Here is a 26,774-nt window from a genome sequence, read left to right as displayed (position 1 = left end):
AGCTCTCTCTTCATGTGAACCGCATCAACTGTTGTGTATGTGTGTTCGGCAAAGCAATATAAAACCCGCCTCATGCCCAGAATTGGCAGAAGTTGCACTTATGTTATGAGTATGAAGTCGTGGAGATCAGACCTCATAACAATTCTGTATCGTGTTGTTCTTGAAACTTTAGCACTCGCTGTACAGATATAGTTTAACAAGCAAAGCAGATAGTAGAGCAATAACATATTATTCTCATGTAAACCACGATGAACTACTAGGTGGAAAGCTAAAGCAACAACTAAGTGTCGTGTGCAGAAGTTGCAAAAAAGGAAAAATGGCGTTTAAACCGGTAATGAGCCCATGCTAACTTAACACGGTGTAAAGATATCCAGGACCTAGATGACACCTCCCCATGATCCGGAAACGAACTGAATAAGATAATAGAAGTGCCATCTCATGAGAGCAGATTGCAAGTTTATATGTGGACGGTCCGCAAGGTAAAGCATTAAAAACTAGGAAAATTTAATGCTAAAGAAAAATAAAACAGCCAAGTACTTTATCGAGTCTTAAGCCAATAGGCAAGGTAAATAATAAAAACTTGACAAATAAGTCAATGAATTGTCAATGAAATGCTAGTACTCAGCATATCAAACATGAAAAAGGTCTATGACATAACTGTGTATGCAAAATAAGCTGCAACAGCCTCCAATAGGAAGTCACCGTCTTCATCCGAAAACAGTTCAGCCATCCAATTTAAAAGCGGAAAAGAACATACGTGCTCTCCCAGCACCGGATCCTCTATCACCATCAGAGGACAGCTCGGTGGGTTTTCAAGAAAGCTCTGTTCCAAGAAAGACTGTGCTGCCGCCAGTAAATTCCAGGGACCAAGTAGTCCATGCATCAATGCCACAGCCATAATCCTTTCGCCAGGACAAACCAACTCGTGAGTAATGATAGGAGTCATCAGCTGATTAAAGTCGACGTCAGGAGAAACCGGTCCGCAGAGACACAAATCAATGGCCCAATCGAAATCACAGGTCAGGCAGTGAAATACAGGCTGGACACAGGTGAAGTAGGAGAATCGAAAAGATAATCCATATGCCGTGCTTAATATCGCCAACGGCATTGTGCCATAATATTCTAGCATGCGATTGCGGAACAGTGTCAGCAGCTGCAGGGTGGGAGGTTGCATAGGAGGGACATCCATATTTAAAAATGTAAAAAAGCACAAGAGCGTCCGCTGGTAATGCAAGTAAAAATGCCAATCCACGAACCAGAGTGGAGAAAATAGAATGAAAGGAAGCAGGGATGACTCCAAAGATTTTCTCAAATGAAGTCACGAGACCACTGGTAACAACTTTAAAAAAGTGCGCCAGGGCCTTTGTGGAGGATGCGTTAAAGATAGTCGGAACCATCTTGCTGAAATTGAAAGGCAAATCTGAATTGAAAAGGGTCTGCACCTCTGTACGGGTGTTCGCTATGTGAAGCACGAAAGTTTCACGGGCCGAACTCAAGGCCACCTCTCTCTGAGACAAAAGAGCTCTTATTCTTGCCATGCCGTTGAAATCTGTCCCAAGGTTGGTATTTGTGGCCAGATTTAAAACTCCCTATGTTCATGTGTGGGAGGAAATAGAACATTTCTGCAGCAAATAACCCGTTCACTTACTGTTACGATAAAAGGAATACTTTTAATTAACTCAGAACAATCTTCATTATTGAGCATCAAATAACTACCATTTTCCAACAACTTGAACGTGGGGATGATAGCAGGAACTGGCGTGCCTTGCAACACGCAAGCCATATTTGGTCGGTGTTTGTTGCATGAACCGTGTAACTGTATGTGCCTACACATTAGTGAATGATCTGGCATCTCAGTGCATTCCTCTCCATTCAGATAAACTTCTTGATCATCTTTGAAACATCTGTATGTGTATGGAAACGACCAGACCTCATGAAGAAAAGCACTACCTAAAGGTTCATAACGACCTATTGGTATATATTTCATACAATTTGAAAACTTATATAAAGCAAAAGGCAGCGTTATTAAACCGTGGATAAGGCACGTTGCCAAAAAACCCGCAATCCTCTGCTGATGATGTCACTGAGCATGTCATGAATGATGTAATATGTGACATCATCAGCAGTGGATTACGGGTAATAGTATCTCTAGTTTACTCCCCTATAGCTGTCTTTCTTTTAACATAAGTGTCTGTTTCCTTCCCTTATACTTACTGTTTTTGGTTCGCTTCCGGTTCGCGTACCGGCGAGCGAACTGGGAAGCGAACTAAGAGAAATAGAGGTTGGCACAGTTCCAAATATTGTACCAATTTTTTAATAACGGGGAGGTAGTTCTGAAAAGAACTTTTTTTTTAATTGTTTTTGTTGTTTTATATTTTTTTATTATTTTTCGGAACATTTTTTTACTTTTTTTGAATTTTTCTGAACAGTTTTATTTTTTTTTGGGTTTTTCTTGGAGGGGGCAATGAAAACGATTCATTGTAAAGGGCTCAACAGGAGCAACAAAACAAAAAAAGAAGTATTTATTATTTTGGGCGTTTCGTACAAACTTGCATATTATAGTCAATAGCTCTGTTGATCAGAGTGATGCTTCTTTCTCCGTAGGAAATGAATCCATCGCAAAATACGCAGATGTGTTTTACTTCACCAAATTTCATTTGTATATTTGGCACCATCTCCCTGCCCTCTGGTCCCGTTACTTCCGGTACAACAGATCTTCTGGCCATAATAGGGAGATTATCTAGGTCGTTCCGAAACTGTGCAGCACTGTAGTTGTTAGGATGCCACCTAGTCATATGGCGATGCATTGTGTAGTTTCCGAAACTGTATTTTTTCTCGGTTCCTCTGGACAGTCTATCTTGACATATAAGGCAAGTAACGTATCTTGCATTTACTTTTTTCTGACCTTTGGGAATTTTAAAAAATTGCCAAATGAAGTTTTCTTTCCGGTGAGACGTCCTGGGCTGCTCAGGCAAAAACTGCCTCTCTTCGTGCTCGTCGTCCTCTTCCTCTTCTTGTTGAATTATAACTTGAGCAGGTGGTCCACTCTTCCTTGGATGTGGTGGAGGTGGTGGGGAAGCACCAGCTGAAGCTACTAAAGAAGCCATTGCTCAGTGATCACAAAGGGTCTTTCTCTCACAATGATGAAAGTCAGAGTGAGGAAAGAAGGAGGGATTTTCATCATTTGGGAAAAACAAGAGTTCTCAACCAATCAAAAGTGTTCATTTTAGATTATATGACCTAGTCTTACATCATTAGGAAACCAAAAGTGAAATGAACCAATGAAAAGTGTTATTACCAAGTCACATGACTTGCTGTGTTTACGTTAAGCGCTTTGCAGGGCCTCCCGGTTTGCTTCCAGAAACCTGCGCTTTGCGACTCGCTTCGCGTACCAGTTCGCTAACGTAGCACGTCATATGACGTATCACGCGACAACGTGAAACGTCATGCGGACGGGAGGCGTCACGATGTTGTTTTCTAACGCGGCACTTGCGGTAAAGAAACGTTTACCGGCTCGCGGTCTATTTCGCGGCATCAAGGTCAGCTAACGGGAAGCTTCCCGATTCGCGAAGCGGGAACGAAGAAAAAAAAATATTTAAAAAAAAAATTATTCATAAACATATAAAATATATTTTGGGATTTAAAGAAGAATACATTTTACAGCTACAGATATTAGCTGTTAAAAAACCAATGAAATTCACAGAAAAAACCATAGGTTATAGACCATATATAGTTAGGAATTAGCATTTACAAAACCTTGAAAATTCACAGAAAAAACCATAGGTTATAGACCATATATAGTTAGGAATTAGCATTTAGAAAACCTTATTTTACTCACACAAAACCATTGAAATTCCATATATAGTTAGTTGCACTAACTATATATCGCGCACCCGCAATCCACTGCTGATGATGTCACATATTACATCATTCATGACATGGTCAGTGACATCACTGATGACATCACTGATGACATCTCAAATGACATCACTGATGACATCATCTAGTGTCTGTGTGTTTTTGTAAAGTTTAAATACGTTTTACATATTGAAGAATGAGTGGATGTATGGAAGACTGAGTGTGTGTGTGGCTGGCTGGGAGGTGTGTGACTGTGCATATCAATGTGTACTTGTATCAGTGATTGTATAAGAGAGTAAGTATGTGTTAGTATATGTGTGAAAAGTATGGTGTTCTGTGTTTAACTATAGATGAGGAAATCGAAGTGTGATTGATTCTTCACAGGACTGACTAGGTGTATGAGTGCATATGATAGTGTTCTAATAATAACTGACTGTATGTATGAGTAATTGTATGGGTGAATGAGTGAATGAGTGAATGTGTGTGTAGACGTACGAATCAGTGAGTGCGTATGTAGTAACTGGTATTGGTGTGTCATGATGTCATCAGTGATGTCATTTGAGATGTCATCAGTGATGTCATTTCAGATGTCATTAGTGATGTCATCAGTGATGTCACTGAAGTATGGTGTTCTGTGTTTAACTATATAGATGAAGAAATGGAAGTGTGATTGATTCTTTACAGGACTGACTTGGTGTGTGAGTAACTCCATGGATGAGTGGCAGTGTGTGACTGTCTGCATAGGTGTATGAGTGCATATGATAGTGTTGTAATAATGAGTGACTGTATGTATGAGTGATTGTATGGGTGAATGAGTGAATGTGTGTGTAGACGTAGGAATCAGTGAGTGCGTATGTAGTAACTGGTATTGGTGTGTCATGATGTCATCAGTGATGTCATTTGAGATGTCATCAGTGATGTCATCAGTGATGTCATTTGAGATGTCATCAGTGATGTCATCAGTGATGTCACTGACCATGTCATGAATGATGTAATATGTGACATCATCAGCAGTGGATTGCGGGTGCGCGATATATAGTTAGTGCAACTAACTATATATGGAATTTCAATGGTTTTGTGTGAGTAAAATAAGGTTTTCTAAATGCTAATTCCTAACTATATATGGTCTATAACCTATGGTTTTTTCAGTGAATATATATATATATATATATATATATATATATATATATATATATATATATATATATATATATATATATATGTATATATATGTGTGAAAGGGCTCCCAAATCGAGTTTTTTCTCCCAGGTACCACACAAATGACTCGCACACCAGGGTCCGTGTTAGAATTGCGTCTATTGGCGACGCGTTTCGACCAAACGGTCTTTTTCGATACATATATATATACACACATATATATATATATATATATATATATATATATATATATATAGAGCCACACAACAAGATTTGCCATATTTAGAAACGCGGGGCAGGAAATGAAAAGAAATAGTCCCCACAGCTGCCAGAACTTACGTGTAAAGCCATTGAAAAAGAGCTCATGCTCGAAATGCATTTGGCGCTTGGACTGGGGAAGAATGCACGTTGTGCTTGTAACTGCAATAAAGACAGGAAGATACTTCTAACTGTGTTGGCGTTTCTAAATATGGCAAATCTTGTTGTGTGGATTAATTTGCGGCGTTGCCACGTCGCTGAAATGCCCCACCGTGATGAGAGCGGACCTTGCACTCGGAGTGCTGAAAGGAGTTGGAAGTTTCCGATTTTTTGTGGCTTTGGTGATTTACAAGCTCAAAGGTGATTCTCCTCCTCTCAACCCACTGGGGGAGCACAGTGTACACGAACTTCTTAGGGCAGCGGACTACTTATCCCAGCAGCCACTTTGGTATGAAATCCCATTAGGGCGGATGATATCCCACTAGGGCGGGGCAGGAAATGAAAAGAAATAGCCCCACAGCTGCCAGAACTTACGTGTAAAGCCATTGAAAAAGAGCTCATGCTCGAAATGCATTTGGCGCTTGGACTGGGGAAGAATGCACGTTGTGCTTGTAACTGCAATAAAGACAGGAAGATACTTCTAACTGTGTTGGCGTTTCTAAATATGGCAAATCTTGTTGTGTGGATATATATATATATATATATATACACATACATATATATATATATATATATACAAAAGTCTTCAAAACCTCCTCCACGGCAAAATGAAGAGGTGGACCCCATGGCTTCAGGCAAGGAAATGATTTTATTCTTGCAACCTTTCTAGATGATGCGTTTCAAGCATCAAGTGCTCTTGATCACACAACGAGCACCGCGTCAGCCCTTCTTTTTAAAGTTTACTTCGTATGCCACCTCCTTCTGTGAGTCACATGACTACGCTCATGGACATAAAGAAAATACTCTTAACAGCATTCTCCAAAACGCGAAGAAGTTTTTAAATGTTACTACTTAAAATGTAAACTTTTTTTACTGTGTAAATACATATTGTTAATATACTAGATCGTATTACCTGATCACAGAATAGCAAAAAATTGATTTTCAACCGCATAAATGCTGGTACCAATATGAATGTAATAAATGAAAGTGGCTGGTGTAATAAATATCTATAATGAACAACAAATATATATATATATATATATATATATATATATATATATATATACACTATAAACATCTAAAATACATTCCTATATTTAAAATCCAGAGTGACAATTGATTATACATGCTTAGTGCATTATGCTCGGCTCATCTTTCTATAAACTTATATAACACATGCCCAAACATAATAAGATGCAATTCCCTGTCATAGAAATTCATTGAACTATTGTAAGGTATGCAACATACTACATTGATACTAATACTATACAAAATGTTCACTTTATATTTAAAAATGTATCGAGCCAATGCAATGATTATTGCCATAACCTTGAATTTAGATTAGCATCATCCACTTCGTAATTACTTCAACCAATTTGCAAAATTCATGATCTATACTTCGGTTTATATCCAAACTATGTACACAATTAATTTTACATTTTTTCATATTTTTCTTTTCTTTGTTTATCTTTCTCTACTTCTTTTTCTCTCCATGAGTCTATGTGGCATGTAATTATACTAAACGTGTAATATTCTGTGATAACCTCTACCTTATACCTACAAGGTCTTTCATATACTAAATAACATTAATACAAAGAAAAAAGACCTTTAAACACTAATCCTCACAAAAAAGTGTATATACAGTGATTAACAAGTGATACCTTTAAAAATATGTATGTATATATACAATGCCTGGTCATATCGGGAATTATATTACTAGATAATTATCCATACGTGTAAATCTCATATATACAATATCCACAAACAATTCATCAGGTCCTTTAAAAACTCGTTGTTCAATTCATATATGGAATATCAGTATCAGTTGAGGTTAAGGGAAATTGATATTTGTCTAAACATGATTTTATACGCACTTTATAAGAAATTATGTAAACCTTCAGTGGTATTTAACCCATTAGGATATATGCTATCAAGTTCTATTGTGTAGCTTGTCTCCTTAACAATTTTTCCCTGTTCCCCCCCTCTCCTAAGGGGGGCCACTGCGTCAATCACAAAGTAGGTAAGGCATGCTAAGTTATTGTTATGCATAGATTTAAAATGTCGTGCAACCGGATAAGTATTATCATTATTCAGGATTGCCCTGAGATGCTGCAAAATCCTGACGCCCACCTGCACCTTGGTGCTGCCCACATAACGTAAGCCGCAGGTGCACGCCAGGACATAAGCATACTCAGTACGACAACTGTAGTTGTCTTTGATTGCGATCTGAACATTGGGGAAAGGAGTATCAAAATGGGCCGTGTTCGTCCCAAATTTGCACGCGCGACAGGAGGAGCATTTGCAAAACCGATCTTTAGTTTTTAACCAGGTGCTGCCACTACCTAATTCTGGACTTGCTCTCACTATCCTGTTGCGCATGCTGCTCGCCCTCCTATAGGTAATGGTCGGGGTATCAGGCCATCTTCTGCCTAAAACTCCATCAGTCATAATGATGGACCAATTCTTTTTAATGATAGATTTGATCTTTCTCTCCTGCCTGCTGAATGTCATTATCAAGCGAGGAGTATCATTATCATCCACCTCATTAGGACTTTTCGGTGCCAGTAAGGACAACCTAGTTTGTTCTTGGGTCTTAGAAAGAGCCTTGGATAGGTTTGAATCACTATAACCCCTTGCTTTTAAACGCCCTACCATTTCTTTGGCTTCTTTCTCAAAGCTCTCAGGAGTGCTGCAGATGCTCTTAAGGCGCAGAAGTTCCCCATTGGGAATACTTTCAATCAAGTGTCTCGGATGTCTACTGCTGGCATGTAGAATACTATTGCCAGCAGTGGGCTTACGGAATAGAGATGTTGCAATAGTGTCGTTTTCTATTTTAACCTGTACATCCAAATACTCAGATTTAGTTTTACTCACGTTATATGTAAAGAAGAGGTTGAAATTGCTGTTGTTTAGTGACTCTACAAAATTCTGGGCACTAGATTCATTCCCCTCCCACACACAAAAAACATCATCAATAAAATGCATCCAATACCGTACATGCTTAAAACAAGGGGTCACGATGAGATCCCGCTCCTCCCACCAGCCAACATGTATGTATGTATGTATGTATGTATGTATGTATGTATATATATATATATATATATATATATATATGTATATATGAGAGAGAGAGAGAGAGACATACATACATATATACATACATATACACACACACACACGCGCACACATACATACAGATTTTTTTTTTTTATTAAGCAAGTCGGGGAAACAGCTACAGCTGTTTCTAGGCCAAACCTAAAATGGGGATTTACATAAGTGGGTACATCTGTGCAGTGTCTTGAAGGAATAAGTCTTTGGTTTATCACAGATGGAAGCGCTTGACGTCCAACGACAACATTCCAAACAAATCTGCGTTCTGAAATCCTTTTCCACACCAACACACGGCGCATGGGGAGTGGATTGCAATCTATGGAAATTACTTTTGTGTATGTTATAAATCACTCCTTAGCCCAGAAGCCTGTTGTAATTAGCCTTTCAAGTGCCTGTGCTGTAAATAGTGGAATCTTACCAGCTACCCGAGCTGCAACTTCAACTGCATTCCAGAGATGTTTTAAGCACGATTCCTTCATGTAGTAACCCCCCCATATCCTATTTATCTACAATTGCTTCACTATTGGTCTACAACAAAATATATATAAATAAAATTAATTTAAAGGACAACAACACTTGAAAGCCAGAGTTTATTTAATGCATCTTTAAGCTACATAAAATACCTACCTTTATGCATGTATATACCTTCCATGTACATAGATCTATATATTTATTTCTTTTGAATCTTATATATTTATTACTGTTACTTGTTTATTACTTTTCTTTTAATTCAGCATATACAGTGCACTACCCTATTTTTCAACCTATAACACTCTCAATATATACTCTACTTCAATTCTCTGACTCATCTCAAACCTCTTTATACTACTCTTTCCAAAACACTACCCTATTTCTCACCCTATACCTCTATCAATATATACTCTACTTCTACTCTCTCATTTATCCCAAACCCAACACCACTACCGTGATCCCTAAAATAACCCTTTCAAGACTCTTCACTACTCCACCACTCCATGCACCTCTTTTTACTTTTCCAATCCCCCAAAACAAGCCTTTCTAAACCCTCCCTTTGACTCTTCTCCCTTCACCTCCCTTTTACTCATCCCCTTCCATCTCCCATTTTTACTCATCCCAAACCTCCTACTACTGCTATGACCGCCCCCCCAAAACAAAAACATTCTAAATCCTTCTCGCTTCCATCCCTCCACAATCCTTTTCAATCCAAATAACAGACTAACATGTATGTCCACCACTCAAATGAATTTCATATTTTCACTATACTAATTCACCACTAATCCTTTATGGGTTCCGAAGTAGTCTTCTACTCGCCGAAAAAGTGCTTCAACACCCCATCAAGGGTAGCAAGCACTATATAAATGCAAACCTTTTTCCCTCTTCTATCCCCCCACTATCCTTCTCAATCCAAATAACTGACTAACATATCCATCACTCAAATCACTTTCATATTTCACTATACTAATTCACCACTAATCCTTTATGGGTTCTGGAGTGACGTGCTACTCGCTGAAAAAGCACTTGGACGCCTCGTCAGGGGTAGTAAGTGCAATATAAATGCAATTACAATACAATACAATATATACACACACAGAGTCATACTGAAATATATATACATATATTTTTTTTCAGTTTTAAAATCATTAGTGATGTTTTCAACCAAGCCCTTTTACCCCCCCCCCCCCCACCGCCCCACCATACAGCAAATCTGAACACTTCTTTAGTTAAACATCTGTAATTACTGGGTTGTGGCCCATGCAGTATTAGTTACTTCTATGAGTTGGTTTCAAGATAATAAGAACCAACCAAATATAAAGAGCTTTATCCTTGAAAATGTCAAATGTTTCATTTTATTTTTTGCTATTGATCAACAGTTTGTGCCCGTTTTAATCATCTGGAAGTATGTGGCACAATTGTTACAGAGTGTATATGGAAGGGTATTAATAGTTGTTTTAGGTTCAAGAAAACAAACCAAACTATGAACATGGTCACTGGTACTATGAATGAATGAAATAGTTTTATATAGCATGCATTGTCCAAGGGTGTCTTCGCGCTGAGAAGATCCAGGCTGAAAAGGTGCCGTAGGTTTAGGGGGGGGAAAGAAAAACCAGGGTGATCCCGCATATTAAAGTGGAAACAGTCAAGTCTTTAGCTGCTTTCTAAATAGCTGGAATGCTGGTTGTGAGCAGACAGCCAGGGGAAGGGAGTTCCATAACTTCCCCCCTGATAAGCTAGCATTCTGCCACTCCCCACCCCCTCCCCCCCCCCAAGTGTACTCTTTTGATTCGTGGGGCCACGGCCATGAACGCAGAACTAAATCTAAGACTTCTGCCAGGCGTGTACCATACATAAGAACTGTTCTTGAAAATAAGATGGGCCCGTCTTGTAAAGAGCCTTGTGCATAAGGCACAGCACCTTTAAAGAAACCCTCTTCTCCACTGGCAACAAGTGCAGACCTTACAATAAATGAGAGACTGGTTTAAACCTGGGAATTTTCAGAAGTGTTCGTGCTACCGCGTTCTGAAGAGACAGTAATTTTTCTAGCAGGTATTTGGAGGTGCCAAGATAAAGTGAATTATAGTAATCTATTTTAGATGCGATGAGGGCCATCATCACAGTCTTCTGTAAGTCAAATGGAATGTAAAGGACGTTTTTTTTGGGAGAACACGCAGCATGTAAAAAAAAACCTGAAGCTATTGCATTAATTTGAGCAGAGAAATTTAGAGTCAAAAATGACTCCCAGGTTTCTTGCCTTCTGCACAGGGTTCGGAAGTTTGCCCAGCTCAGTGGGCCACCAGGACGCATTGCAGAAAGAGGTCTCTTTCCAAAAGAGCAATACCTCGTTTTTATCCGAGTTCAACTTTGGGCCATTACTCTGCATCCAACCCGTCACCGCCGTCATAAATCTGCAAAAATTGTCTGCATCTTTCTCAACCTGCGATGAGATGGATACCACTGTCTCAACAACTAAGTGCCAAATTAAACAGCAGGGTTAACTACATTATTCAGTACAGTAATGGAAATCACGAGGCACTCTGTGGCATCGCTTTCTAGATTGTGTTGTGGCATTTTAACTAACTGTTGCTCATACATACAGAGCCCCGTGATAAAGGAAACTGAGTGGTTTAATGAGGAAGAAGGTGGTTAACAATCATCATATCCTATTCAAAATGTCACTAATAACCGATATGTTTTTGCGTGGAAGAACATTTTATTAACACTGCTCTTTTCACCTCTGAAAGGCAAAACACAATGTTCCACTCACGATGAAACTAAACACTTTTTGTAGCAAACTACATACCTCTTCTACTCCGGGCATGTAGTATGAAGCATATCATTTGGAGTGCATTTATGAGTCAATGCATAATATCTTACAAACAGATTTAAAATATCTGGAATTCATCTAAATTTAGAGTGACTTATTAGAAATGCTTTTTTATTAACAATGTCATGCATTCTTGAATTTGTTCGAAAGGCGAAAAACCCTTTCATGAATAATAAGTAATCATTAGGCCCACCTTGTTTGAAGTACATTCCGGCTGTACCCAAAAACACTTGCCTCTTCAGTTACTGAGTATATTGATACCACCTGAACACAATTCCCACCTACTGAGCACATCAGTCGACAGCTGAATGGGAGACCAGTTAAGTTCTGCAAAACTGTAGACAACTTTTTCAAAGCTGGAAGTTATGCTACAAATGGCGAGTTATGTAGAAAGTGTGGCATGAAGAACGCTGCAATCCATTGATCACATACCGGTAGTGGCCTCAGCTATCATACGTTATACCAGGCATGTGCCATCTCCTTCAAAGCACAGATTTCTTTTAACTTTGGAAATTGATTATTAAGCCTTGTTGTTTCAGTTTTGACAAGAATATTGCAATATTGTAATGCCTGTTTGAACTATGGTTTGCTTTGATGATTGTGTGTTTGTGTATAAGGGATCTGTACATACTATAAAGATAAATGAATAGACGGACAGACAGACTGATAAATGATACAAACGTTAGACAGATACGTTTACCAATTATTAAAGTACAAGTAGTGAAGTACATATTTATTTGGTAAGCAATATGATGAATCATTATAAACCGACAATGAACTTGATTTGATACATAGAAATTAATGATTCTGACATTTTTAAGAAATTGACTCAAATAAATAAATGATTGATAGCAATACTCATGTGTTTCAAAATGCTAGAATAAAAACCAATTATGAAATAAGAAATGGGCTAGCTAGCTTCAAGCATATTTCCATTGTTATTTACAAGTCTCACTCTATCAACTGTATAAAATCTCACAGGCCAGCTAAGAAATGACCTCCCAGTAACCAAGCAAGCACTCCGCAGCAAGGACTGACTTAAGCCAATAAAAGATACAGCACGCAATGGAAGTCCATGCACAGTACACTGCAGAGCACAACATAGGTACTGGCTGCATCAGTGCTTTACACACTTCACTGATAACGGGGTTACTAGTTTATTTTTCGATACAACAGGGGGTACACTAAACGGTGCAATTATAACTAATAATACAAATACACTACACACTGGCTCATACCACACACATCAGTCCAGGTAGTGGTAGCACGCATCACCTCTGGTGTATTAAGACTAAAGGAACCTCGCATATACAATACAACATTAATGCACAATACACAATACGACAAACAATATTCAATGCACATGGTGTCCAAAATGTTTTAGGATCCCATAGTACTGCATGTCAAATTTAAAAAAGAATGAAATACATCTCAAGGATATTAATTCTCGTATATGAATCCAGGCCTGAACTAGAATTATGACAAATTTCCAGGATGCAGAGATAAGATCTCTTCTTTAGAGGTTATTCACTGGGGGTGCTAGAACCTTGCAGCAGGACTGCAGTCTCTTTCACTAAATGGGACAATGTAGCAACCTTACTTTCTACAGAGAGAAGCCTTTATACTACCCTCATCAGCCAAACAGTATCAAAATGATCACCCTTACATGGACATGCGAATGCAAGCGAGCCACGGGGAAAAATGAGCATTCCAAAATCTTATGACGAGCAGTGGAAAATGTCAACTGGAAATCAAGAGCATGACAACTGTCTAGTGGAAAAGGATCAAGCAAACGTTGGTCAAAGGAGCTTGTGAAACCCACACCAGGATTGCACTAGCATACCAATAGGACAACACGGCAACAAATGAGACCCCGTGTACTGGAGACAGTACAAAAATAACCGCTATTTTTGGAATTATTTAGCTTTGCAATTTTAGAACACCCATTGTCCAAAACGCTAAAAAAATCCTAACAACGAATAAATAGAGCATATATCATTTTGCTACAGCGAAAACAGTCCACTGTCTGAGAAATACAACTTGTCTGCAAAAAAGCCTTTAATGTCAAGAGAAGAAACTATAAAGACACCAGGTCAACGTAATGAGTAAAAGATAATGGAGCATGTTTTCTGAGTGACGTCATGGCCGGTGGCTCATCTTAGTTTTCGTACACGTCATACAGAGCAGTCGAAGAGATCAAATGAAAGCTTACCTAAAGGATCCGTCCAGGTTGGCCCGGTGGATGAAACTCAGCTTTGCATCTGCCCAGTAGAGCTTTTGCTCATCTAGATCAATGGTCAGCCCATTGGGCCAGTAAATATCAGATTCCACAATAATCTTGCGTGTGGTGCCATCCATGCCTGCACGCTCAATGCGTGGCGTTTCACCCCAGTCTGTCCAATACATATACCTAAGAGAAGGAAATTGAAAAGTTAGTCAGTAGCCAAACCAGCTGATCCATTACCTCATGACCACTGGCCCTGGAGGGCCTATGAAAATCCATCCTGCATCCAGTGGCAATACACAATTTTCACAAATTCGACATCTGAAGCAGGATTTTATCTTGCACAATTTAAAAAAGTAGGAAAATAACATGCACTGTTCTCTAAATAGACACTATATTTAAGGAATTATTTATGATTTGCCAATACGGTGTGCATTGGCACAAGCTGATCTGGGGCACAGATTTCAAGAGTGGCTGTTTAATTAGAACAGAGGTGTCGGTTGTGCTTTAAACCCTCAGTATGGTACCCACATAAATAAGGAAGCTGTCCCCTGAAGCTCAGCTGCCTGTTCTTAAGGATGTACACCTCACCAGACAAATAAGTTAGGACAATCCCACCACCTTCAGGGTCTGAGGACCCTAAGGTCAAGGAGGTCTCTCAAGTAGACCCGGACTTAGAGTAACAAGCTTACCAGTGTGATCCTTATGGACAAGGGGATTGTGGGTTTAATCTCCGCACTATACAACTGACAAGCAATGCCAGTGAATACGAAATCCCAAGCTACAATATGTAAATTCATTAGTGAACTGCAGCATCAGTACACTGCAATTCACAAATGATCTCGCAATTTCCAATAACATCGAGACCTTCAGAGTGACAAGGGAAAAGGGGGCAATCAAGGTCCCCTTCTTGCAAATCATAAGGAAATATATCCATGCTTTTCGAGTGGTATGGAGGCCTTAAAGCAATGAAAGATTGACAGCAGGTAAGTTGTGCATCATTCGGAAATTGAAAGCTTTCCATGAAGGGTTGCTGACTGCATGGGCGGGGAGGGATTAGAGATGCCCCAAGGACCCTCAAGATGTTCCTTTTACTGCAAGCTATTTATTAAGGTATCATGGCTAATGTCCTTTATTACTGTGAACTAAGTCCTTAGAAGACATAGGAGACACAGTGCTGGCACTTCAAAAAAGTGAAATCTAGATAGCTAGGTAGAGGTCACCAGTCCCGTGCAGGCCTCCATCACTCCATTTACAGCGAGGTGCAGATGTAAAATCAGCCTCCTATACATTAATGATGCACCTCACTATGAGTCACCGATTTACGGTCTGCTGGATTGGCACATCCTGTGCAATGTCCTGGCTGGGTCGAAATGCAGACACTGTGGATACACGCCCTGTGCTACACGTCTAGCTCCAAGACATCATCAAGGTTCCACTTACTGTCATCAAGTCGTTTGAAGAGTGCAACTCATCAGGCATTCGTGTTGACACTAAATCCAACAATCACCAGATCAAGCACGCTGTAAAGAGGCTGTAAGGTTCTGATGGGGCCAAGGTCAACATACAGAGCAGGTTTGACAGCAAGAAGGCACACATGCATCTAGTGCCATACTGCAATGGCTTGGAACGCGGCCAACTCAATTATCATCATCTAAAACAGTTCTTTAGACCTATACATAGCTCACAATAAAAGGAATACAAAATAAGAGATGCTCGTCTGAAATACGTTGTGGGACTCAGCTCATCTAAAAACACATTTATTGACAAATTTACCCTAAACACCAGCTCGTGATAGCAGAAATAAATACCTGTGAAAATACACGCCTGCTAGTCGTTGGCCAAGGAGGTAGGACAGGGCTGGAGATAAAGTTTACAGTGTTACAGCAGGTGGAGCAATGGCAGACTTCAAGGGCTAGATCAGCCAACTTGTTAAAGAATTGTATGGGTGGAGTAGCACACAACAAATTATACGTGCTTAGAAGGATAGAGTGATGTTACATTAAGCTGACCTTGGGCATTCGATTTTATTTTCAAACGTGCGTAGATTCCTTTTGTATCAAACCGGTTATCAATAAAATTCAATGAAAGGGAAAGAACAGGGCACAGATGCAAGTACTTCAACAAGGCTAGTGGTTGCTAGGCACTGCAGTCTAAACTGAAAACGGATGGTTAATGCAAAGGATGATGACCACATTCACTTGAGCATAGTGAAGGAATCTGTAAATCGAGATCACATTATGACTTAGTTAGCAGTCTGTGGAAGCACACAGCAAGCACTTGGTGCTCATCTATGTGATACAGCAAACTGTGTGAAGCTGCCATACTATATAGAGAACTGCTTAATATTAGGGTCAGAAGTAATGGCATGCATAAGGGAATCTTACTACTGTTGATAAGTGTGTCCCAATATGCCTCTGTAAACAATATTACAGCAGAAATGCACAAGCACATTAATGCGCTAATCCTGAAACGACCTCATTTTGACTCTGGGGGAGTTTCTGGTGTTGGGGGACTGGAGTCACTCACAGAAATGGGGAAGAGGACATATTTCTGATGGCAATCATTCGGCTCAGCAGCATACAACACTCACTCAACAATCGCACAGAGTCTTGGGCAATATACCCGCACTAATAAATGTGTACTTTGTGGTCAGACCATAGCATATGTTGCGGGCTGCACAATCTTCTAGCAAGTAACACTGACACATGCATCCCAAAATCTGCCACAGAATATGGATTCTGGTTCTTGTGCAATATAACAGACATACATTGAAGACACGTGAATTGTCTGCATAGGCTCACTGTCCAAAAACATGGGCATTTCAGGATCTGTGATTGCGATAACATTACATCTGCTCATACAAGCCGGCTTCAGCATTCAAAAAAGGACTATCATTTCCGAACCAGAAAAGGCGACAAACCCTCAAACAAACAAGACCGATCTACTGTGAAAAATCACAGCAATTTGGCATGGCTTTACAAAAACACGGATCCCAAAGTTAAATAATTAATTGTTTTGAAGAAATCTTTGTTCTAGTGTAAACAAGCTCTCTTGCAATTGAAGGTGTCCAGATTCCCAAGTATATCCTCCATGCTGACATAAGTGGGACGAAGGTAAGATAAGTACTATCAGCACCAACATGCTACCAAGGCTCTAAAAAGAGGACAATGAGAACATATAGATGTTAAAACTCAGTGAACAGAGTTTTCTGTAGAACATCAGCATCGTGTACACCCATCAGAAAAAAAGAGACTGGCAAAATGTATTCACTGCCCAAGAAGGTGGAGGGAAAAAACAGCACAGTATGTGCCGACACCAACATCACAAACTCCAGACATGCTGGCTTAGCATGCCAACTTGGCAAAAGCTCACCAATTCCCCAATTACTTCAGCCAGCTCGCCTATTCTTGTGGTTCACAGATCGGACTATTTGTGGCATCTGCTGTGGGAGAGAGTAAATGGCCACAGGCCGGTTTGGGCGGGCGGATGCCGGTGCGGGTTATCAACAGAACGGAGAAGAGTTTTTACACCCAATGTACAGTGTTATCTGCCAATGCTTTCTGCGAACTCAAAACTATTTAGAGAAATCTTGTCTTCAAACATCCCGTCAACCAAGCCCACGCTCTAGCCTTGCTATGTAACAAATGTCACTTTTTTTTTTAGCGAAATTTTTTAATTAATTACAAATTATGTAGTACTCCGAAATATCCAGTTTCCCAGCTCCCTCTTAACACATCATTCTGCAACTTTAACTTTGTACAAGTGTGATCATTTGCAGAAACACAAGCTTCAGACACCACAACCTTCCCTGGTGCAGCCAAGTGGATTGAGGAGTTCCTCCATACAGTAGTACCACAAGTTACAGAATTCATCAATGGTTCAATGTAAGAAGGAAAAGTACCTGCCATGCTAAAGCAATCACCTCCTTGCTAAATAAGCCATCAGCAGACCCGAACGTTCTATCCAATTTCCTACCAATCGCAATAAAGTCCTTCAGCGGAAAAGATTCTGGCATTCATCAGAAAAGAAACTTACCCAACAGTAAGATTATCATGAAACAAATAGCCTCCTATATAATAACCAAATCAGGTTTTGGCCAGAAAGGAGACTGGAAACAAGATGATCTTATGTATATTTATCAGAGCTATTAGTCCTGGATGCCAAATAGCCAGCAGCGCTGCTTCTCCTCAATCTCTCAAATGCCTATTACACTGTGGATCACATTATGTTGCTTAACAGATTGAAGATCGGATAGGCAGTGCCATAGAACGGATTAGATAATTCCTGCCCGACATGAAATACCAAATCAGAACTGGCTCTCTAGAACCCACATGGAAACTAACAGATTCTAGAGACTTTCAAGGATCATCACATTCATCTTTAATATTAATGCATACATGCACCCTCGGGCATCAATCATTGGCTCATACCAGCTCAAACCTCAGCTATGCAAGGGTAACTCTTCAATCTTTCTCAGACAAAATGAAAACCCAACTGACCAAAACAAATTTGCCACCTGTATGGTACACATCTCTTGAATTGGGGACAATTTATTATGCCTCAACAGAGATAAATCCAAAGTCAACAGGTCAAAATTACAAAGCACACTCCATTTGATTGGCCAAAAACCTTGCGACAACCCAGTCTACCATCAGTAAGTACAAAAAACTGGGATTTATTTTCAACAAGGATCTGTCTTTCAAACCTCAGATAAACACTGGTGTTAAAAGCATCAACTACCAGTTGGCCATACTGAGAAAAATTAGACTTCTCCTCCTGCCCTCCCATCTCAAAGAACTAGGGAATTGATTATTTCTAAACGGGGCTATTGCAACAGTAGCTGCGCAGGCCTGCAAACGTTTCACATTAAAAATCATCAAAGGATACAAAACCAAGCGAACACAATCTGCCTACCTCTTAGAAAATTCTAACCCACCTCGCCAGCAGTGATCAAAGTCTATTGGCTCCAGGTACAATGCAGCTTAAAGTTCATAACACCATGTATTATGTATAAAGCCAACACAAATATTGCCCCAACAACGTTGATCATATAAGCGGTCTCCTTGATTTATGTGCTCCACACAGCATAATTGTATAAGCCTCTACCTCATCATCTGTACAATGATATCAATCTTAGAATTCCCTTCCCCATTGTTCGCCTCAATGGTTTTGTACTCCCGCAGCGCTCTGAGGTAGCCAGTTTGGCAACAGAGAAGTACTTCATAAAGCTCCTTAAATAAGTATATATCTATATATATCTATATATATATATATATATATATGTATATATATATATATATAGATATATATATATATATATATAGGTACCACTGACAAAGGCAGTAGCCGAAACGCGTCTGGTGCTCAGAGGGTCTAAATAAAATCCTTGATCCTCCTCCCGTGAGTGCTGACTCTTTTTTGAAAAAGACGAGAAGGAAGCAGCTTTGATATATATATATATATATATATATTCTTCTGTTTTTTCCAACTCAAAATATGATATGTGCACATGTGTACATGTACTCTAGAGCCATACCAAGTGTATTATTGTTGAGGTTCAAATCACAGAAATAGATGTAGGACGCCGAGCTTCCAGCATTAATTCAGTGAGGATCCATAGAAGTCATAAGTTAAGAAGAACCACCAACTTATGCCATTAATATAAATAGGCAATGGCTTCAATCAGAGCAAATCGAGTTGCTAATTTACCCTTCTCTATAAGAAGCATTTCTGAAGGTGACAAGGAGATGCTCAGCATCACAGACCCTTTTTTATGGACTTCTCTACCAGGCTGACATCGGCTTACAGTGCTAGTATTTGAATACCCCAACTAAATACTGCATTCACCCTCACTTCATCCACTCTAATACAGACATAACCTATACAAGTTAGCAAAAAAACATGGGAAGCGTTTTTTCCAGGTGGGATATACAAGGAAGAGGTTTGGTAGATAATTCCTTTTGTGTTGCATGAAATAACATCCTGGCAGGTGACCACATGAATAAATTAGACTTGCAGGCAAATGGAACTTTATCCGATGCCATTTGCCCATTCCAGGGTCCTGGTTTTCTTTTAATGGATCACGAGTTTCCAAGAGCAAAGGAACACAAGGTCATCCTTTGCAAAAAGAAAATCGTGATGTTATTTATACTGTGGGAATGTGGAAATATAGCACAAAGAGACCGGTCAACTTTAAGGCCACTGGAATTCTTAGCATCTTAGGCCCTCGTTTCAATCAAGATGCTAAGCACATTTGGGTGCAAATGAAATGTTGCACTTAATTTTGAATTGAACTTGGATTGCGCTGTATTTTCACCATGCAGAATTCAACAGGTTTTACCTGGTATAATTTGTGCATGGAGAAAGTGTGTAATTAACACCCAAGATTTACAGCTGGAAATGGGGAAGTATAGGTGTTGTTATACAGAGATACAGAATTCGGAATGGAGCCATAATACTGCTCTCAGAAAATGGCACAGCTTGTACTTTCAGTATTTATATGCTGCTGTAATACCTCCAAAACATAATGTGCCCCTAAATGAGCTGAACATAGAAATGTTTAACTACCTATAGAAACTTACATTTAGCACGGTTTGAGATGAAAAGGGATCACTACAGGGCTGTCAGATATGGAGATTACCACATCGATCGAGAGGGTTTTACCACAGACCCATCATGGAGAAACCTCCTTGAGCCGCTTGTTACCAGGTGCACAGCTGGCCGGACCATTGTCTGGACGTGCTTTTGTAGAGCAAACTGGGAGTCTTTATTCTAAAATCATATGTTGTTAACTTACTGGGGTGTAAAGGAAACGACATTCGTTTTGTATTAAGCCAAGTGATGAAGAGCAGATCGAATGCAGCACTGTTCAGATCTGAATCCGAGACAACGCGTTCCTTGTAAATCTCGGTTTGGAGCCAGATGACGCCGTGATTTACTTTCCCTCAGTGCAGACACTTGGGGATGTGCCATGTGACGTCTCTACTGCCATATCTATTTGATCAATGCCGCATGGCAGTCCCGAGAAGATTCCATGGCAAGAGATTTAGCGAAATTCCACATAAACAGAGCACATGAGCTGCCAACGTGTTTGACAAACAGCTTATTCAAAGACAAAAACCTTGTAGGTTTGGGAGGAAGAGGGGACTGCAGAGAAAAGCTGAGCTTTAACCAACTCCGCCCCAGGAGCAGCCCACGAACAATCGGGATACAACCACACCTTCACCAATCTGAAGCTTATTATGCAGACAAATGCTACCAGAACGATTGTGGTCTAGTCTTAGCGCACTCTGCATAGTTCCAACAAACAATGGGTGCTCACTCACAGAGTCAATCGTCCAAAAAAGGCCGCAAATTAACAAAATCAAACACGAGAAGCACACATGTATGAGGAGTCCAACATAAATTTAAAAAAATGACATACAGGAAAAATACCCAAAAAGATAAAATAACGAAGCAGAGTTACTTACAACAATGTTGCAACAAAGGAAATAGACATCATAAATACTTTTACATTCTTTAATCAAAAATGTATCTTTTATTTTCTTTCATTAAAATCTGGGGCAAGGAAGCTCGCCACAAACTCTTATTGAAAAAGCACAATTTCTGAGCTAAATATAGATTCAATATAAGTAGTCCTAATGTTTTTACATCCCTTTGTCCCACTAGGTTAGTCTATTTTACCTCACCCACATCGTTCATCTGTACTAATGTGGTGTACACACGCAAAGAAGCAAATTGCTTGATATAAAATTGGGTTGTTAATGTCACCAGGATGCGTACTATAATAGTGACATTCAACGTTGAATATATATGAGTTTTATTTTCTTTCTATTTTGTAGGATAGGTCATGATATTCTTAGAGTTCTTCACTAAGTGAACACAGCAATAACCAAGGGAAATTATCTGTCTGGTTCCACGAAAGGGATCTGTAAATAACCTCACGGTCCTGACGAAAACCACCAACCCTGGTTGGTGCAACTAGGCTGAAACATGTTGACCATATGTTTTATGCAGATGAACAGGTTATCTAACTTTCCCAAACACATCTCTCTTTCTTTTAACCTTACCACTACCCTAATTTTTTATTAAATTAAAAAAATTATAGTCCTAAGGGGCAGTACGTATTTTTAAACAGTTTTGTATTCACGGATACCACAAACTCTCTGGTGGGGGAAACAATTCCTCATGTCACTGATCAAACATAACTGTTGAGGGTCACGCAAGAATTCATGTTTTGCGATTCTATGATTGGAAACTAATTTGGTGCATTTTTTAGGTGGACGAATTGTTTAAGTTAAAAGTGAAAATGCTTCTCTTTCCATTTCATACCACACACCTGCGAACCTCACAGTGCTGCGGTATAAACACAACTAATTTTTCATATCACCAAACACCACTGCGTCACGACAGGAAGTGACGTCACGAAAGATGGCTTTCACCATCAGACTCATTGCCCACCCTCGCTCACCCCTTAGATGCAATTGCATCAGAAAAGCCAGCGCGTGAGCAGCGTTCTGAATGAGCTCTGATCTCACCCCAGAGAGGCCAAAGAGTGAATGTGTGGCTTCATTCGCTCCGGTTATCAAGCTTCCGGTAAAATAAGTGGGAGGATGGCGTCCACCCACGTGGTACCCCAACTCGAGCCCTGCTTTGTTGGCATGACTATTTACAACAAGGGGTGGTGATGGACAGAGTCTCTGAATTAAGCAGAGTACTCTCACCCAGTCAAGAGATCAGGGCTAGATCCAACACCGTTTTTTAGCTCATTGCACCATCCCAGTTTCAGAACCTGGCTGTATGCAAATTAGTCTGTCCCTGGCCCAGTGCATCATGGGAACAGGGCAGACCAGACTACAAAAGCCAATTCTTACACTGGGAAGGAAACAAGCTTCCGGGGACCGGTTTCTGGCATTTCAGCCGTCTTCGGCCCGGCTTGCTTGAATCCTGATGGTGCAATGAGCAAGGGACTCACGTCTGAGTATACCCTTCCACGCTTAGGGTGGACAAAATTATTTACAACAAGGGGTGGTGATGGACAGAGTCTCTGAATTAAGCAGAGTACTCTCACCCAGTCAAGAGATCAGGGCTAGATCCAACACCGTTTTTTAGCTCATTGCACCATCCCAGTTTCAGAACCTGGCTGTATGCAAATTAGTCTGTCCCTGGCCCAGTGCATCATGGGAACAGGGCAGACCAGACTACAAAAGCCAATTCTTACACTGGGAAGGAAACAAGCTTCCGGGGACCGGTTTCTGGCATTTCAGCCGTCTTCGGCCCGGCTTGCTTGAATCCTGATGGTGCAATGAGCAAGGGACTCACGTCTGAGTATACCCTTCCACGCTTAGGGTGGACAAAATTATTTACAACAAGGGGTGGTGATGGACAGAGTCTCTGAATTAAGCAGAGTACTCTCACCCAGTCAAGAGATCAGGGCTAGATCCAACACCGTTTTTTAGCTCATTGCACCATCCCAGTTTCAGAACCTGGCTGTATGCAAATTAGTCTGTCCCTGGCCCAGTGCATCATGGGAACAGGGCAGACCAGACTACAAAAGCCAATTCTTACACTGGGAAGGAAACAAGCTTCCGGGGACCGGTTTCTGGCATTTCAGCCGTCTTCGGCCCGGCTTGCTTGAATCCTGATGGTGCAATGAGCAAGGGACTCACGTCTGAGTATACCCTTCCACGCTTAGGGTGAACAAAATTATTTACAACAAGGGGTGGTGATGGACAGAGTCTCTGAATTAAGCAGAGTACTCTCACCCAGTCAAGAGATCAGGGCTAGATCCAACACCGTTTTTTAGCTCATTGCACCATCCCAGTTTCAGAACCTGGCTGTATGCAAATTAGTCTGTCCCTGGCCCAGTGCATCATGGGAACAGGGCAGACCAGACTACAAAAGCCAATTCTTACACTGGGAAGGAAACAAGCTTCCGGGGACCGGTTTCTGGCATTTCAGCCGTCTTCGGCCCGGCTTGCTTGAATCCTGATGGTGCAATGAGCAAGGGACTCCCATCTGAGTATACCCTTCCACGCTTAGGGTGGACAAAATTATTTACAACAAGGGGTGGTGATGGACAGAGTCTCTGAATTAAGCAGAGTACTCTCACCCAGTCAAGAGATCAGGGCTAGATCCAACACCGTTTTTTAGCTCATTGCACCATCCCAGTTTCAGAACCTGGCTGTATGCAAATTAGTCTGTCCCTGGCCCAGTGCATCATGGGAACAGGGCAGACCAGACTACAAAAGCCAATTCTTACACTGGGAAGGAAACAAGCTTCCGGGGACCGGTTTCTGGCATTTCAGCCGTCTTCGGCCCGGCTTGCTTGAATCCTGATGGTGCAATGAGCAAGGGACTCACGTCTGAGTATACCCTTCCACGCTTAGGGTGGACAAAATTATTTACAACAAGGGGTGGTGATGGACAGAGTCTCTGAATTAAGCAGAGTACTCTCACCCAGTCAAGAGATCAGGGCTAGATCCAACACCGTTTTTTAGCTCATTGCACCATCCCAGTTTCAGAACCTGGCTGTATGCAAATTAGTCTGTCCCTGGCCCAGTGCATCATGGGAACAGGGCAGACCAGACTACAAAAGCCAATTCTTACACTGGGAAGGAAACTTTTGTATCGCTTTGTTCGCCCTAAGTGTGGCAGGGTATGCTCAGACGTGAGTCCCTTGTTCACTTGGCCACTGGATTCAAGATAGCCTGGCTGATGAGGATTATGAATCCGAAACCGGTCCCAGGATGCTTGTTTCCGGTCCAGGGAAGACATGGCTTGGCAGTTCGGGCTGGACTGTTCCCATAAGGCACAGGGTCAGACTGATTTGCATATAGCCATGTCTGAACTGGGGTGGCTGAGTGAACTAAAGAATGGTGATGGATTAAACCCAGATCAGTTGACTGGGGGTGAGTGTTTGATTTGTTCAAACGCTCCGTCCATCATCCCCTTTTGTATCGCTTTGTTGGCATGACTAGACACTTGGCTTTAAACTACATTGGAACAGTGCTGCTGTCAAGCCTGCAACAGGTCGTTCCGGTTTCCCTGATCGGTGTCTTGCAAAGCCAGTCTCCTCCCTCTGCAACCTTTAATTCAGCGTCGGATTGGTAACGCGGGCAATGCCCGAGGGGTCCTGTCCGAGTCCCTGCTGTGGGCTGCTTTTTTTAGCAGTCTGGGGGCCGATTTGGGCGCGGTCTCTATTGTTCGAACAGCCAGCGGCCCAGTGAGTGTCTGAGTGGCCTTTCTATAGGCAGATGGACGCTCCTTACCTCCCGTTTAGCAACAGGCAGAGGTATCACTCACTTTGTCTCGCTGGTCGGCCCATTAATATGTGCACATACAGAGCAGGGGCAGGGGGCCTGAGTAGAAGTGGCCTACATTGTTTCCAGGTGTACTTCAGCAGTGTAAACTAACGTGTACATTTTTTTTAGCCACCCCCCTCGCTTTTTTGTAATAAAATTGCGCCGAAGCAGTCATTTGAGGAAAGGCATTATGCAAATGTGGGCCAGTTTTTTTTTGCGTGCCCGGGCCAATTTTCAATCCCAATCCAACCCTGCTTTCATGGGGATGGAGAGTGTGTGAGTGAGTGAGTGTGTGAATGAGTGAGTGAGTGAGTGAGTGAGTGAGTGAGTGAGTGAGTGAGTGAGTGAGTGTGTGTGTGTGTGTGTGTGTGTGTGTGTGTGTGTGTGTGTGTGTGTGTGTGTGTGCGCGCCGATGGAGGGGCAAACATATTGGAGCTTTGTTTGCATTTAGACCCCTTTTAGGTCTCCAACACCTCCCTTCCTATTCTTTCTCTGTTACACAGGATATTTTTGGGATTGTTTGTCCCCAGCTCGTTTGTTTGTTCTTTCCATGTCTAATATCTACTCAGCCTCCGTACTGTGCAGGTTCCACATACATTACACTTCCGCTTTCAGAACCCAGCTATGTGATAGCGCTTATTCCAAGGACCTTCAGCCAAGCTGAACAGCAGCTGTGCTGCTATACAACATGGCTAAAAGACATTGACAACACCAATAACTCTCGAACTGCCGAGACCTTTTGGCTTTGCCAACACTAGTTTTTAATGGATTAGCGAATGCAGCTGCCAAATTGTTGAGCCCGAAAGCAGTTCTCAGAGTAAGTTAGTCAAAATGCATGGCTCACATTTTTCTAAAGTTTCATTAACAGGTGTGACGTGCTATCATGCTATCGTTCTGCTGTGTAACACCTATGGAGGTCCACAGGATCAACCCTTTCTCCTAAATGTTTCAGTCCCCTTGGCTTGGGAATCCAGGATTGTAGGCTACATACTCCACTATATGCTCACCAGACAAAGATCGTGCTTAAACTCTAGGAGATCTCCAAGATACCTATAAGGTGCTAGGATACTTTTGCAAGATATTGCATAGGATGCAAAACAGCGTTTGGTCCTGGTAACTAGTGACATCCTCCTCCTAGGCTGTGATGATCTTTGTTCACCGTTATGGCCCTGCCCTTAACAATTCTGTCAAGCTGCTTGTCCCATGGATAGATCTCGAAACTGAGGGTGGTATAGGTCTGACGCCACAATACAGCTGTCTCCAATACCGGTTTTACAAATTCTTTAAAATATAGAGAGAGTGGCCTTTGGCTCCGGATAGAGAAGTTTTTCTATCTTACCTCATGGACATGGCTGTCAAGTGCATTAATCCATCTCCTTTGAATTGCCAACATTGCACT

General features: G+C 41.0%; 1 protein-coding gene across 1 annotated transcript in view; it reads right to left on the bottom strand.

The window, feature by feature from the left end:
* LRP5 (LDL receptor related protein 5) overlaps nucleotides 1-26,774 on the bottom strand; it is a 412,593-nt gene that overhangs the window by 277,170 nt on the left and 108,649 nt on the right. Inside the window, exon 3 of the mRNA XM_078682857.1 lies at nucleotides 14,058-14,255. Coding sequence (XP_078538983.1) covers nucleotides 14,058-14,255 — 198 coding nt within the window. The remainder of the gene's footprint in view (nucleotides 1-14,057; nucleotides 14,256-26,774) is intronic.

Source organism: Lissotriton helveticus, chromosome 3_1, assembly GCF_964261635.1.
Source record: "Lissotriton helveticus chromosome 3_1, aLisHel1.1, whole genome shotgun sequence".
Taxonomy (NCBI): domain Eukaryota; kingdom Metazoa; phylum Chordata; class Amphibia; order Caudata; family Salamandridae; genus Lissotriton; species Lissotriton helveticus.
Note: the sequence above shows the minus strand (reverse complement) of the source record. Positions and strands in the feature narration are given on the sequence as shown.